At 43.7% G+C, this 17,065-nt stretch overlaps 1 protein-coding gene across 6 annotated transcripts in view; it reads right to left on the bottom strand.

Moving 5' to 3' along the window:
* Window positions 1-17,065, bottom strand: part of TRPC5 (transient receptor potential cation channel subfamily C member 5) — a 151,022-nt gene that overhangs the window by 85,623 nt on the left and 48,334 nt on the right. For all 6 annotated transcript variants that reach the window (XM_075132494.1, XM_048864316.2, XM_048864318.2 and 3 more), the window contains one exon: window positions 838-1,359. In XM_075132494.1, the coding sequence (XP_074988595.1) occupies window positions 838-1,359 (522 nt within the window). The remainder of the gene's footprint in view (window positions 1-837; window positions 1,360-17,065) is intronic.

Here is a 17,065-nt window from a genome sequence, read left to right as displayed (position 1 = left end):
GCTCCCAACTTTGAACACTGTTTGCAAATGCATTCACAACCAGAGTGCCCACCAAGGGCACAGAGTCACAGTTTGTGCTTCACTTGAGTGCGTTCAAAATACAGCTGCAAACAAAACAGGGTGAGCATTAGGGATATGAAACACACCAGAATCATCGTCCGTAAGGCTCCTTCTTTGTGACGCCTACACAAGGCTTATTAAAATCCTCTCTGATTTTCTTCACATCTCATCACTGCAAAACTACTTAGGGATACTGAGCCTATTGCAGTCACATCCTCTCAAATTCAAATCCATGGGCCTCTGAGAAGTGGTGGGATGATTAGAGCTGTTGATACCAGCAGGAGTTCCCTTTGCACAGGCAGGCCTGCCATTGGAAAGGCCCAGGGCTTGGACTTTAGTGAGAATAGGAAGATTACTGAGGATGCCTGGAAGGGGATTTGGCGCTATCATCTTTAGAAATCATTAAAGTCTTATTAGATACCTATGGGCACAGTTTTAATTGAAGTCTGACTCAAATCTGTCCTAGACAGAAAATGAGGTACTCAGTCAATGCTAAACAGGATCACAAATGACTAATCTTGATCTTGTAGCGCGCTGCACACCTCCCAGGGGATGCTGAGGGCCCTGAGCGCTCATTGACTTCAGTTTAGAACTAGGGTTTAGAACCAGCTCGTGTAGCCCTACTTGCACCTGGTCTTCCTTTCAATCCAAACACATTGGTCTCAGCTGGGTCACGGTCCTGGTGTTCCCTCAATGAACACAAGGTAGGCCAGGAAATAAGTCATTTTACTCAACATATGTGGCTTTGGCAAACCCCCACATTAAGGTGACTCTTACCTCTTTCTGATGATACTTTATTGCTACCTTTAACTTTGCCAAGTCATGACATTTTTGGGGATCCAGCTCCTCGCTCTGATCATCCCTGTGGTTGAGAATGATCTCCAGTTCCCTGGAGCTCCGTGCCTGGTCCAAAAGGTCCTTAGCAAAACGTTTGCACTGCTGGGAAAGCTCTTCGTATTCAGCCTTGAACTCATTCTCCACTTTGCTGAGCTCCTTCAGTTCCCAGCCCAGCCGGAAGGCTGTCAAAATAGGGTCCTCACTCGATAAGGCAATCAACGAAGGGCTGGCTAAGGCTTTGTAGATATTCAGCCTCGACCTGGAATGCCTCAGGCTGTCCACCTCAGAACTGGAGACACATTCCACACAGTTGCATCTGATCTGGTGGGGGCGCGGTATTGTTACCCGTCTTTGGACAAGCAGTTTGATGATTTCGTAGTTGTTGGTGTGGGCTGCCAACATTATTGGGGTGATATCAGGGGTGAATTCTGAAAACTGGGTGTCCATCATCAAGGTAGGGACCTACACATAACAGATAAATACATAATAAAATAATAATAATAATTAATTAATAACCTCATTCAGGGGAGTAGGAAATAGACATTCCTCTTGTATAGTTATACTAAACATGGCCATGCTGACTAAGCAGGGTAATTCAAAATATTTCACATTCAGCAAACCTTTTTTACTCCCTATTTAGGCAAAACTGCCTTCTCCAAAAAGTGCCCAGTGGCCCTCACTGCAGCAATCCATGGCACTTAAACTCATATGCTGATGTAAAAGTTGCTCAATACCCCATGTTTGTTTTTAAAAAGGAAGTTGATGGAAAGTAGATCCTAGTTCATAAATTGCTACTGAAAGGACAGCTGGGTTTGTGAGACAAAGGCCCAGGGAACCTCACAAAAGGAGAGCCCCCCAAACAATCAATATATTATAAATATTATTATTTATTTATTATTTATTTATTTATAATATAGTAGTGCCTCAGAGTCCCAGTCATGGACCAGGACACCATTGTGCAAGGTGCTGTACAAACACAGAATAAAATGACGGTCCCTCGTTGAGCAAAGGGGTTGCTAACTTTTTCCCTACTCTTTTAGTAGGGACAACTCTCCAGAGGAAGAGAATGTTACATAAATGCCCTCAGATCACATTTTTTAAAAGGTTTGAAAAATGTTAAATATAAAATTAATGAGTCACAATCTACTACCAATCAGCCACTACAGGGTATGCATTATTCTGCTACCGGTGCAATTTTCAAGTCGTTAAAGGCCCAGGGCTGAAGTGGAGGTTAATGCTCACTCTATTGTGATTCATTACTGTATTCAGAGTGCAGAATTACACTGAAATGCTCATACAGACTCGCCCCTCAGTGTGTTTCCATTTGCAACATAGATAGCTCTTTTTGTTGTGTGTTAATAATCACTCAAGCGTGCTGTATTTCATGTACCTGCCGCACTCGCTCCTGTGGCTGACATTCTGCTGCTGGAAGTGTGATTGCAGGTTATGGTGAATAGCAGGCACATTTCCCTCTTGTGACTGTCAGAGGCATTTTCACAGAAGGATTTTAATGACAAGAAACATTACTCAGACCATTAAAAAAAAAACACTCCAGCTAGTTAATAATTCTCTTTTCTGACACCTGTGACATGATGTAATGGTGGTTGTGAGCAGCAGTGATTGGACGTGGGCATCTAAAACCGTGAGTCTCTTCACTCAACGGCTCTAGTAGACTCATAAACCTCTATGCAGTCCAGCCACTAAAGCAGGACTGAAAGCCAGAGAGGTAAACTTGGGGCTACCATCTGTAATACTTTCCCCAAAACATGCAAAAAGCTAGGTGGGTTGGGTGTGCTGCTGGTGCGAATGGCAAAGCAGATGACCGAGCTGGCTAGAAGTGCCAGGGCTTGCAAATATAACAAGGTGCCTGCCTGGGTACAGCAAAATAGGAGTTAATTCTCCAGCAAGCCACACCCACACAGGTGGAAAGAATTATGTTAAGGAGGCAGAGCTCCTGACTGAAGGCAATCAAGAGCTAAGGGCTTACACCAGGGAATCCGATAAAAATGGCTCACTGGGTGCACTGAGGGCAGGGGGTGGGGATGGTTATTGTGTTTGGTTGAGGGTGGCGCATTACTGCTCAAGAAAGCTGCATTTGTTTTCTCTTTGTTAAACAAGGTGACTATTGTCTTTTGAGAAGCCTATTAAGCTCTTGGCAATAAACAGCATAGTGAAGCTCTCTTTGCAACGCTTTTGCTGGTTGCTCACTCTGCCACTTTAGTAACCTACCTTTCTAAATGGCAAATGAAAGGTACAGAGGGCAGGGGGTGGGGATGGTTATTGTGTTTGGTTGAGGGTGGCGCATTACTGCTCAGGAAAGCTGCATTTGTTTTCTCTTTGTTAAACAAGGTGACTATTGTCTTTTGAGAAGCCTATTAAGCTCTTGGCAATAAACAGCATAGTGAAGCTCTCTTTGCAACGCTTTTGCTGGTTGCTCACTCTGCCACTTTAGTAACCTACCTTTCTAAATGGCAAATGAAAGGTACAGAGTTCACTTGGCCACATTTACTATAGTTTTCACTTTTTGGTGCTTTTGCATCAGACCTTGCTGGTTTTCAAATACAGATCTTGGTCTGTGACTCTTCTGTTTAAAAGTTGGCATTATGCAGATAAATCCTCTGTTGATAACACAATATTTGATGTATTGTCATTGGAGTAATTGCTGATGCTCAGTCTGTGGCTCAGCATATATTTGCATTGTTCTTACCGGTTGAGCTCATGTTTAGGTCAGCTTATTCCACATTTTAGGCTAAATTACAGTGATAGACGTAGAATAGGAATACATTATTTTACCCCAAAGACTGTGCTAAGTGACCTGAATAACAAATTATTTTCCATTAACCTCATCCCCTGACACAAGCTGTTATGCCGAATCCCTCAGAACCCCACTGTCAGTTCTCACATAATAGCATGTGCCTTTCCTGCATTTTATCTTGGTAGTGTCAGCTTCAGAAATTAAAACTACCATTTATAACAATCGATCGAATACTTATTAACATCCTCCTGGAGTTAATCCTCACAAGGCTGGGCTACTCACCCACTACCTCATTGCCTTTTTTGATGATACTGCAATGAGCGATAATTGGATTTTTTAACTAATTCCTGTCCTATTTTGGAAACATTGCAGTTTTCCCTCACATGGAATCATTGCTCAATCTACTTCTGAGTTTTCAAACAACCAGCAGAAACACTGTTTTATTCATCATTGGAAAGGCAACATTTTCCAGTAAACAATGCACAAGAGAGGGAGAACAAGGGCTTGGATTCCAGTCCAGGCTGTAACCTTGAGCAAATCACTTGACCTCTCTGACTCAGTTTCCTCCAGCTACAAGAAAAAGATAATATGCTCTTTATAACATGCTTTAAGATCATTAGATGACAGACACTCTATACATGCTAAGTAGTTATTCCTTTCCACAGTTAGAAGATGAAGACTACTAGACTACACTATGCCTCATAAAGCAATAACTTCCTTCACTCCAAATGGACCACAGTGCAGAACCTCAAAACCAAAACTATTAATCTAGAAAGGTCTGTGGGTCTGATCTAGCCACTGTCTGTTGTCAGAGGTTGGAATCAGAATCACAAGGGGTTTATTTTGAAGTTCTTGTTTGGACAGAGCTGGGAACAATTGTTCTTATGAGATTTTTGGCCCAAGGTGATCATCCTGTCCTCTTTCCAGGCCCTTCTCAAGATTCACTTCTACTTTGGAGCCTACAGGAAATTGCTAGCTGATAACGACTAATCGGGTGGCAAGCAAGGATTGCTGGGACTGTTTATTAATTACTTATAGCACTAAAAGAGAGCCTGCCAAATTGTTCAAATATTGACCCTGGGCAGCTACCTTTTGTGAGGACAGTTACCCTCATCTTGTTACACCCACTTCTTGTATCTTCTTTTCAGCTAGAAGGAACCACCTGTGACTATGTGATTATGCAGCACCCTGCAAAATAGAGCCCTGATCTAATTGGGTATAGAGGCACTCTTGGAATACAATTCAAAAAGTAAATAATAATCTCATGAGAATGCTAATCTTGTGACATTTTCCCCTATTAAAGATAGCAGAAAACACCTGAGATAAACTGAGCAGGAAAGATTTCCGCCATTTGGGCCTGAAATTCACAAGAAGAGTTCACAAGATTTCAGTGCCAACCAACCCAAGCTCAAGTACTAGCCCTGATTCAGCTTCAGACCTGAATCCTGAATCTTCACCGTCAAGACTGCACAGTTTTGCCCCAGTCTGTATTTTCGAACCTGTCACACATCCCTTTGCTCCGCCAATGGAAGCAGACTTGACATCCCATTTAATTCTTTCTCCCGTCTTCACAGCTTTCTCCAGTCTACCCCCTCTGCATGGATGTGCCAGCCTCAAACCGCACCTGTGCACATACTCTCTCCTTACTCAATTCCCTCATAAATACTCTCTTTTTCCACAATTCCCAGAAATCCAAGCTCACTTCAAACACTTTCTCTCCTCCACCATGGTATAGAGGAGATAAGGAAAGCCAAAGAGAACCTAAGCTTGGACTCTTCTCTGGGCTTCCCAGTACATCTTGTTTTAGCTTTATCTACCTCTTAGTCTGTATGCTTCTTGGGCCAGGGACAGGCTGTATATCTGTGTCCCGTATAGCACAGAGGGTATTAGCATGTTGATAGTGCTTGCAAATAATTAGTAATAATATTGACCTGAACCTTACCTGATCTGGATTCAAACATCAGCTACTCAGCTCATCTCTAATTCATAAATCAGCTACACTGGACTAGTGTAAAAGTGTGATATGAACGTTTACTTAATGTGGCTATTTCCCACTACTTAATTAATATCTGATAGAATGAAAATCGAAAGGGTTTCCTGATTCAGAGTGTAATGCATCACTGGACAAAAGATCCCCTGGTACAATCTCATGTAAAGGTCCAACTACAACACTTGAAAACAAAACATGACAGAATCAGAGTCTGGATAATCTACTGACCAATGAACCTTTATTTGTAATATATCAATTTTCTATGTGCAATTGTAAAGGAACCACATGCTATCAACTGCCACAAATGGCCTAGCCAGCGTCTGTAGGTCTAAAACAAAGAGGATTTTGCAGCATAAACTCTCATCACATGTGAAACTTGAGAGACCATAGCCACAGCATGGCTGGTAAGATACCTTAAGACTGGTTGTCAGTTCAGAATCACTGTCCTGTCTGTGACACTTATAGATTCTGTTCTGAAAATAGAGACACATGGGGGACAGACAGAGTCAGGGTTAGACGACAGCGCGGCTATTGGCAAAAAGGGCTTGAAAACACATACGGGATTATGGAGACATACAGTTACTGGGTGACATTTCTGATCCCACCTCCCTGCCTGCATCCATGATACAGACTTTCTGGACCAAAAAGGTGTTTGTGTCTTTTTGTAGTGTGGGGCTCTTAAAAATGCAACATTTGCTGATATAATAAAAGGAAGCTAATAATCAGTTTTAAGCAGTGATTCCAGAGATACTGATTTCAAGGCCCTAACATCTAGTCAGATACGCCTAGAGAGACTCTGTACAGGGCTAAAACAGTGACAATGCACAATGCAGTAACAATGTATAAGCACAGTGATTGATTTTTCAATACAGAGCAATTCATTGAGTGAAATTACCGGGTTAATTAATAAAACATAGTGAATGCCACCATCTATTTGGTGACAAGAAAAAAGTTCTAGGCTTGTCTTTCGACTTGTCATGAACATCTTTTATCTGTGGCACTCAGTTGTAGGCAAGCGTTCAGCTATATTGGGCCTGATCTTCAGTGGTCCGACTCCAGTAATTTCAATGGAGCTATGCTAACATGCTCAACTGAGGATGTTGCCACTGGGACAAATTCTGCTCTCAAGTTACATCAATGTAAACTCCAAAATGTCCATGTATCTCAGATTTACAGTGACATAACTGAGAGCAAAATTTGGATCCATATCATTTTCAGCACACTGTAGTAGCCAATCATCAACCAAAGGTTACTATATAATTCAGTACTTATATTTTAAAATGTCGTCAAGGCCAAAAACACTAGCCTACGGTAAGCACTTTAGTGTTTGCTTTGCAAAACAATGCAAGAGAGGGGAAACATATGACTTCAATATAACCAGCCCTTTTTTAGCCAATGATAAGAAGAAGCAAAACAGATATTCAGCCAGTCATATTTGCTCTAGACTGATTTAGTTTTAATTTGGCTACTTATCCATGTGTTTAAAACCCGAGATGTACCCATGGGATAGCCTTCGCAGAGCTAGCAAGCATAGTTAAGGCATTTGACAGTGGCGTCAGAGTTGTACATGGCCTTGTCGTGCTCAGCCATGTGTTTAAGAACTGCAGTGTACCTAAATTTAGACTGTCAAAAGATGTCACTATTTATGGCTCACGCTGCAATAATAACTCCTCTCTTGCGGGGGGAAGATGAGAAGAGAGAGAAGTCTGTACAAGGGAAGGATTTTGCAAATATAATATCTAAGTGAGCTAGCACTGTTCAGTCGGAATGAGCACTTCCTCCTTAACTGGCATAAGTGTATCTATCAGCATTACACTGCATAAGTCACTCTCCCTTTCTGATGAGAGTGAAAGAAGTAAGATGAGGCAGTTGATGTTTAGAAAAAGAGGGAGGGTAACCAATGCATAGTCTTGTCTCCTGATCCCAGCAGGATGCTGTTGAGAATTAGATAGCTTGTGTTTATACCTCTTGTGTTTCAATTAAATTCAACCTCCTGGTTTGCTCTTAACTGAGGCAAGGGACACAACTTAAGAGGAACCTACTGGAACACGAATCCCGTTTGGAAGGCTCATCTCATGTCATAAGGAAGTTTTAATTCCATTATCAGAGGGGTATCCGGGTTAGTCTGTATCCACAAAAACAACGAAAAGTCCAGTGGCACCTTAAAGACTAACAAATTTATTTGGGCATAAGCTTTTGTGGGTAAAAAAACCACTTTTTCAGTTGCATGGAGACTGAAGAAGTGGATCTGAAGAAGTGGGTTTTTTACCCACAAAAGCTTATGCCCAAATAAATGTGTTAGTCTTTAAGGTGCCTCCTCCGGACTCCTCATTCTTTTAATTCCATTGATTATAAAGCAGCAAGGATTGGATTCTGTGCTATAAGGGTGTGAACGACGGCATCCTCTTTTATGTTCATGACTTCTGATTTGTACAAACACCGTGGAAATGTTTATTATAGTGACAACTGACATATTGTGTTGTAATGTGGCTCTCTGATGATTCCTCTCCCCCAGTTAGTAAATGTATCTTCTCTTATTATTCATTTATATAGCGTAGGGCTAGCTGAATAATATTTGTCAAATTCAATAGAACAAACAGAGGACCAAATTCCAACCTGGCTTCCATTGCGATAAATCCAGAGTAACTCAACAGAGTTACTCCACACTTACAGTGATATCACTGAGATCAGAATCTGGCTCACAGGGTGGCTGGCGTTATTAAAGCTTTGCCAAAGCCCAGTTGTTCCCTAGTTACTTGCTAGACATAATCATTTCCCAAGATTCTCCAGCAGCAGTTCAGGAACACGTCTAGTAATGCTGGTAAAGGAGTAAATCCAACTTAGCCCCTTTACTGCAGTCCACATTGATGGACGAGTTAGTGCAGATGAGAATTTTTTTTCCCACTTAACAATATAAAGCACTATGTCTTCCCTTTGCCGTTTTTTGTCATTACGATTTTAAGAGCTACTCATGGATGGGAACAGGAGCGTTGGTGACAACATAGAGCAGGGGTGGCCAACCTGTGACTCCGGAGCCACATGCGGCTCTTCAGAAGCTAATATGCGGCTCCTTGTATAGGCACCGAATCCAGGGCTGGAGCTACAGGAGCCAACTTTCCAATGGGCTGGGGGGTGCTCACTGCTCAACCCCTGGCTCTGCCACAGGCCCTGTCCCCACACCACCCCCTCCCCACTCCACCCCTTCTTACCCCCACCCCTGAGCCTGCCATGCTCTCACTCCTCCCCCCACCCAGAGCCTACTGCACGCCACGAAACAGCTGATTGGGAGGTGCAGGGAGGGCGGGGAAGGTGCTGATCGGTGGGGCTGCCGGTGGGCGGGAGGCGCTGGGAGCGGGGTTGGGGGGACTGATAGGGGGCTGCTGGCGTAATACTGTGGCTCTTTGGCAATGTATATTGGTAAATTCTGGCTCATGTTGGCCATCCCTGAGGTAGACTAAAGCCTGACAATAGGGAGCTTTTTGTTTTGCTTTTTTAAAGATGGGAAATTCATCTTGCTGAAGGGCTACCCACGTCCAGTCCTGTTCAGACTTTGTCCCAAATAAAGGCTTTGGCGCTCCACTGCACCTTACACAGTGTACAGTTTACAAATAAGCATTCCCTGAAACCCAAACGTACTGAAGTAAAGTCATTGCATGGCTGGCAATTTGCAATGATTATCAGGCATAGCTTGTAAAGTCATGTGCTTTTTATTATTATTATTCATGATTTTTTCTGCGGTTGACTCAGAAAAGACGATTGCATTTCCAGCCTTTTTTAATTACTTCATTCAACCTACAAATTCCCAAGTCAGACAAAACGGTAACAGGGACAAGATGTGCTAACGCAATTTAATATTTATGCTATCTATGGTCTTTTATGTCATCTTCTTTGTATGTAGAATGCCTGCCTTTTCCTGTAATTTATGCAGGCAGGGTATGAATCCTTGTGTTTCCGTGATGAAATATGTGACAGCTTTTTTGTTTAGAAGAGAGTTTTGTTTTGTTTTTAATTCCTGCTTAACCGTATTTCTTTAGGTTTCAGAATTGATGGCAAAAGAGCAGCATTACAAAAATGAAGCAAATGGGTATATCTGGGATCACTTCTGTGCTGGACTTAATGCTGTCTAACCCTGTCCAGTGGTCTTCCACAAAACAGATCTCCAAACTTACAAATCAAATTCCTTAGCTCTCCACCCATTTTGATTTTGTTAGGCCAGGCCAGTGGTTTTTGTTTTTGTAATAAAGAGCAGAACATGAAATTTGATGCTACAGCTTCTGAACTAGAAAGTGAAAAGACCACAGAGTCACGGCTGACAAAAAATAGAAATTTGGAAAATAGATTGTTTCTCCCCCCCAAAAAACCCCAGAATGAGTAAGATTTTCCTTTGCTACCACTTATCCAATACCTTTCTTCATTGGTTCTAATGCTATCATTTAAAAGCCACAGAGTTAATGATACACTTTAAATGCTGCTGGAACAAGATCTGACTCATCAATAGCATCAGAACTTTGGCATTTTCTTTCTGCATGGTGAATATTCAAATGCAGTACCTGAGTCCTGTTCATATTCCCATGAACTAAATACTATGATGCACGTTGCCCTGAACCATCACAGTTCGGCTCGTGTGCCAACATGCTCCTTCAAGGTAGACTCAAGTTGAGCATGGCCTTTGGACGGTCTCTACAGGATTTCCACTTTACTAGTAAGCAGAGGTGGGAAGTATTACAGAAATAACATTCTCAGTCCCAGTGTTAGGGGGAATCGAGTATCTTGTCACTAGTAAACACTGCATTGGCAGGCACTGTAAAGTGTAAGTTATTGCCATAGTGTAGGGGTAAGTGAACTGCAAGGTTAGATATGGGTATATCCGGCATTCTGAGCAGATCTAGATGAATACTGCAAAAAGTATCTGTGAGCTAGAGCCTTGCCACGTGACCGAATCTGATGGGACCCAACTAAAGTGCTTGGATCATGTCAAGTCTGAAAACTAAATCATCTCTTGCTTATGGGGTCAGGGCAGCAGCATGCCCCGCTCCTGTCAACCACACCACCTCGTTGTGTTTTGTGTGTGCCTTAAAGTGACTCTGCCAATGAGCTGCAGCACGGCTCCACAGCGCAGACAGCACAGCTAGGCGGTGGCGTCTGGCAGGAGTGGGGTGCGCAGCTGCTGCTTCCCCAGCTCCACGGTTGGAGACAGATCACACGAAGGGGGCGAGGGGAGCACGGCAGCCCCACCAGGTCAAGCCCCAAGGACATGACGTAGGCAGCAAGGACACAGTTTCAACAGGAAGGGTTTGGTTCCAGGTTGGATCAGTTCCGAAAGTGACTCAGTACTCTTGGGTCAGCTTCAGGTCTGTTGTGGTTGGGTTCGGGTCCAGGTCTGAGTTGAGCTTTAAGATTAGCCCAAGCATTAGTTTTTAATAAAACCATGAATTTGTTCCCGTGGTGCCCACAATATGTCCTCCTCACTTTCCTCCAACACTCACCCAGCTGAAAATATGAATGAGAAAGTGTTACGAATACTCATGGCACAAATAGATATTCATGAATACTCATGCTGAAAGAGTTTGAGTGTCCAGCTTGAAATCTCTTTCTGGGCTTGGGAGGCATCCAGTCAGGAAGCAGAAACAAATATGTGATTTAGGGGACCAATCGAATTGCACAAATAATGAAGATCAGAAGCCACAGTCATGGTGTTTGAGCAATCCCCAGCCTGAAATCTGTTGATTAACCATTACGTTCAAACACCAAACAAACTGATCAAAACAAATGTTTGTTGGTGGAGAAACAGGGAAAAGGATTAAATTTGTTGAACAAAGAGTTTGCCGCAAATAGTTCACCCAGCTGTAATTCGAGCCTCTAGCTCCCAACCCTGGAACGGCACAGTGCTGTGTGAGGACCTTTCTTCCCCTCTTCTTGGATTTCTGGTCACCAGATGGCTCAGACAGCTGAACTGGCATGATATTAAGCTACTGGGGATCAATGTAATTTATTGTTATGAGCTGCCAGCAAGTGACATAGGGTCACGTTGAGCACATTACTTGAGGTATTATCAACAACACTCTTTTAAATGAGTAAAGAAGGTTCCTAGTGAAGCAACCATCGTAGTTCCAATTTCCTGACCTTCTGTCTGTCTTTGAGGCAGGGAGCATTTCTTCTGTTCAGCTGTCAGTGGAAGGGACTTGAATATATTATACAGAGTGGACACTAAAAGAAAAGAGTTTGGGCAGTTCCTGGAGTGGCCGAGGATGTGGATGAGACACGCACCCTGTCACAATCTGCTCTATCGCCCTGAGGATGTTGTTCCTGGTTCTTCCACACATCCAATCTTTGCTACCTGCTCTTAGGTTTAAAATATGGCTTTTTCCTAATTAATGTGTTAATTCAATGAAGTGGTGATTTCTCTGCTGTTGGTTTAATTAGATGGACTCCATTTCTGATGCAGCTTTCACTGTCACAGGCCTGCTGCTAACTATAGCTATGAGTTCTTACTACAGCAATAAAAATAATGAAAAGCTTGGGTGCTGGCAGAGCTGTTAGACATTTGAGCTGCAACAAACACTTTTAGATTTTCAGACACAATCTTTCTTCCTTGTGGTCTCTTCAAATATTCCCATACCAAGTACCTACAGCAAACTTGCTTGTAGTACCACTGTTCCCTCTGAACCTTCTCTGGAATAACTTTGACTCTAAACCCTTCCAACTATTGTTAAATCTTTCCTGTTCCACTGAAACTCTTGTCTCAGATGCTCTGATACAATGATGAAGGCCACAGAAGTTCCTAGACGGGTGGTTACATCTGGGCTTTGTGCTCCTTTTGCCTGTTGTCAGTTTCTGATGTCTTGCACTTCTTATGCTCATCTCTGTGGCATCTCAGGCAGGTTGGCTAAGGCCTCTTCTCAGAGGTGTCTGAGAACTAACACTGAAGTTGTGCTTCTACCATAATCACTCTGTGGAGCAGTACATGCACTGCACATCCATTTGCCATGCCTCTCCATGAACACCATTCCCATATTCATTTCTTCCTTGGTTTACCGTCTCGGAGTTGCAGGTCTGGAGTTTGATACCTTTGGGCTGTGAGTACACAGATCCCTGCCTTTCTTTAATACTTTAGTAAGGTCAGGGGCAATGGTCATTCCTTTTTCTACAGGAAAGAAATATAAGGGATGATCTCTCTTATGGCTTTAAAGAGAGGGCAGTTCAGACCTTCAATCCTCTCACTGTGTAGAGGTCCTACCTAATCCCACTGGTTTCCAAGATTTTTCATTCTTTCTTATCTAGTTTTTATACCACCATCATCTCTGTGGTATCTAAGCTGTTTCCTTCATTTTCACAAGCACAGTTAGTTATTCGGTTACGAGGCATGTGGAAAGGTTAGAGAAACTCTTCTCTTGTCTCTTTTAGTAGAGAAGAAGATCCCTACATGATTATGACTACTCAACTGAAAACACCCTCCGTCAAAGAAGTAACCTGGCTTTGGTAAGAATGAAAAGGTTTAATGTAGCATATCGTTTATGGTTCATGAAAGGTTGCCTTGGGGCCACAGATCTATGGTATTTACTTACACAGAGATTAAGACAGACTTTTATTCATCAACTCATTTGAAACAGGATTTTCAAGATCAAGCTTAAGTTATCAAATGTTATCAAGTTTAACAGCCTGCTTCTAGCAGGTGCCTGAGGATTATTAACACAGATCCTAAATCTTGTCCTTTATTCCCTACAGTGTTTTCTGGAAAAAAAAAATTTTCCCTGGGCTTATTTCTGCAGTATATTTTCTTTGGAAGATATTGGGATTGGTGTCTGTTGAGATCTCATTGACTCATGAGGCCTTTTGACCACTGAAACAAATGCAATCAAAATTATCAATACTGAAAACACTTTTTTGTATTTTTGTTATTGAGACTTTGCATTTCAGTCCCATCTGCAAACCAGATTAATTTGGAGCCAGCTGTCTGGGGCAAATTACTAATTATGGCAGATACAAGAGGGATCTTAATATCATCTTTATGTAAACATTTGGTGTCAGCTCTGATTCACATGAGCAAAACAGCTACCCAGGAAAGTGTTTATGTTTAGACTGAGGACAAAAAATTAATCCAGATAATTGATAGAAGTTCATTTCTTAAAGAAGAGAAATAGGGTTCAGAATTCAGCATAGACTGTACATTTTATGTTAGAAATTAACATATTGCCATGAGTTACAATTTATGGCAGACTCATGCAAATTGAGTGTATTTGCACTAAGAGTTACACAAAGCACTCAGCAAAGCACCTGCATTGTTTTGTAAAAATCACGCAGGAACCAATTAAAAAAAAAACCTGAATGCCCATAGGTTCAAATTCAAAATCCATAAAAGTCAATGGAAAGACTCCTATTGTTCTTCAGTGGGTTTCACTGAAAGATCAGGCCCTCAGTGAAGGAGTTATGTGAAATACTATTGCTTCTAAAAATAAGATTAAGATTATTATGGAGAAAACTTTATAAACGTAATGTACATTTTCGAAGGAGTGGTTTCTCTTTTGTAAGTGCAATTAATATCCCCGCAGGTTGCACCTACAGGCTTGTCTACATGGGGACATCCAGGAAAACCTGATTTAACTAGAAGTGTGAATTTGAAGTGGATTCATTAAGCTGCATGAAATCCCTATGTGGACAATGTCATTCAGAACTAAAGTGGCCTGAATTTGTTTTATCTTAATTCACATTCGAAGTATCTGTGACCACACTGGGAGTTGGATCAGGCCCTTAGTCAGCATGGATATTATCCTCTACTATGAATGACACATATCAGCCTCTCCCTGCAGTCTCTCCATTGATTAAAACAAAGGTCAGAATCCCATGACATGACACGTCTGTGGCTGAACCCAAAATCTCCAAAAGGGGTCATTGTGGGTCACAACTGCTGTGACACTAAGTTAGCAATGGAATTATTCTGTGTATAACTGGTGTAGTCTCTTTAACGGTTTCATCTAGAGACCTGTAGTAAGTGCACAGAAAACTGTGGCTGTCCGTTGTAATGATCAGACAGAAGAGACCTTTGTGAGAAATGCCAAGTTCCGTGGAGGTGAACCTAAAAGGAAATAAAGCTATTTTAAAACATCATTGTTCAGATGTAATGTGCTATGTCGGTTCCCTCAAAGAGGCTTTTGCTTGCCCCGGTCTCTCCTAAACTTCCAATGTAAACGAAATCTCATTTCTTTCTTTCCAGACACATCTGAAACAAGCCAAGCTGTAGCGCTGGAGAAGTGTGTTGATATAGTAACTGGCATATGACATATCACTGCAATTGTCATAGCGCTTTCAGAAAACAGCAGTTTAACATCAAAACTGCAGTGTAACAAAGGCGTGAGGAGTAAAGGGTGCCTGCTGGGTTTAGTAATGGCATATGAAGTCCTTTGCTGCTGTGTCAAACTCACCAATTTGAATCAGGCTCTGAGAGGCAGGGATGAGACCCTGGCACTCTCACAGGAGAAAAGCAAACAAACAAAAACCAAAATCTCTTGTCCTACTTTTGAAACCACTGCAGACCCTACTACCTGGAGATATCTCTATACAGCCCCAGGACAGAGTGGGGCCAGGCCAGAACATCCATAGGGAGCTCCCTTGTGTGTCTGAGGGGTGCCCAGGCTAGACCATCCATTAGAGTTATATAGGCCCGTGGTGCCCATGCTCCAGCAATATTCAGGGCATGGGGGCCCGGCTCTACCAATGTTCGGGGCCAGGTCTCTCTCTCTGGCCCCACCTGCCACCCCCGCGTGCCTCCCCCGGAGCGTCCCTGCCTGCTGCCCTGCTGCTCCGCACTGCACTCTCTTGCCGGCTGCTGGTGGCTACAATGAAGGGAGTGGCACCAGCGGCAGGCTGAGGCAACTGCTGCACCTGCAGAGGGAGGAGGCACACACATGATGGCAGCCCCCCCGCCCTGGCTCCCACCAGGAGATGACTCCGATTCCGGGGGGCCTTCCTGGCGTCTGCACCTGAGCAGCTGGGGCTTGGGTGAGTGTTGGACTTTGGACATCCCGTCCCCGTCCCCCCCGCCATCCGCAGTCACCCACCCGCAGTCACCACTCCGGCCCCTCACTTGGCAAGGGGAAGCCCTATCTCCCCCCCCCCCCCCGCAGTGAGGCTACGGTGAGGGACAGCAACAGGGGAGAAGGGGCACACGTGATGGCAGCTCCCTCCTCCCCCGGCACCCACCACAGGGGAGGCAAGGGGGCTTCCCGGACTTGAGCAGCTGGGGCTTGGGGTGAGTGTCATGACACCCTGCCCCCCCCCCACAGTCACCACTCCTGCCCCACGCTGGGCAAGGAGCAGCCCCCTCCCACACCGAACAATGACCAAAAGTGTTTGCTGCCTCCTGTAGAACATCGCAAAAGAAGGGGCTCCATTTTGTTTTAATTTTAGAAAGTATTTGCTTTTGCAGGTTATTGATCCAAGAGTGCTTGGTGTGATACAGCATGGCCAGAAGGCAGCAGGAGAGTGATATAGGAGAGATATCCAGGGGAAGGAGTTGGAGCAGAGTTGTTTGGAGTTGGAGCAGAGAGCAGTTTGAAGAGAGTTTGGAGAAGTGCCGTGGCTGGCTAGAAGACCAAGACCCTAGGTAAAGAGATACCCGGCTTGTTCAGAGAGAGAGGGCAGGAAGCCCCACAAGCTGAAGAGCAGGAGAGGGAAGTAGCCCAGGGGAAGGAAGCACTAGTTCAAGTGGTTTACCACTATCCCTAGGGCCCCTGGGCTGGGACCCGGAGTAGAGGGCAGGCCCGGGTCCCTCCCTCTCCACTACCCTTCTCTGGGTTACTAGTGGGACAGTAAATACCCTAGTTCAGGGGCAGGAAACTGCACCATTAACCAGCCCCCCCCCCAAGAAGAGGAAGCACGGGACCCATCATAATCGTACTGGCAATTTGCTACATTGGTTGTTTCCATTTTCAAAAGAGTATTAATAAAGTTGATATTCTTAGTTAAATAATTTTTTCTTACGATAGTGATATTGTGCAATATAGGTAAACTGTTAAACGCTTACTGTTTCCAGTCCATTTTTACATTGTTTAAAAATATATATATCGGCTTACAAGGCAGGTGGGGGGTGGGGTGGGACTTGGACACCGCCAAAAATTATAAAAACCTGCCTCCCCTGCACTCTGCAGCTGGTTGGTCCAACTCACTTTGTGGGAGGAGTGGGCTTGTGGTGTCTTCTCCTCAGCCCTCCTCCCTTCCTCTTCCACCCCATACAGTGCTGGAAGGAAGGAAGGATAGGCTCTTTGCATGAGGAGCCGTGTATGGGCCGGCCACAGTCCAGCCCTCAGTATTTTCAGACAGAAAGGTAGACCATATCAGGCTGTCTGTATATGTCTGTAAAAGTAGTTATGCCGGAAGGTACTTGTGGCCTGCCATCATGCAAAGACAGTCACAGCCCTCGTTCAGGT

Source organism: Caretta caretta, chromosome 9 (assembly GCF_965140235.1).
Source record: "Caretta caretta isolate rCarCar2 chromosome 9, rCarCar1.hap1, whole genome shotgun sequence".
NCBI classification, from domain to species: Eukaryota; Metazoa; Chordata; order Testudines; family Cheloniidae; genus Caretta; species Caretta caretta.
The sequence above is the reverse complement of the archived record's forward strand: the minus strand, read 5'-3'. Positions and strand labels throughout refer to the sequence as shown.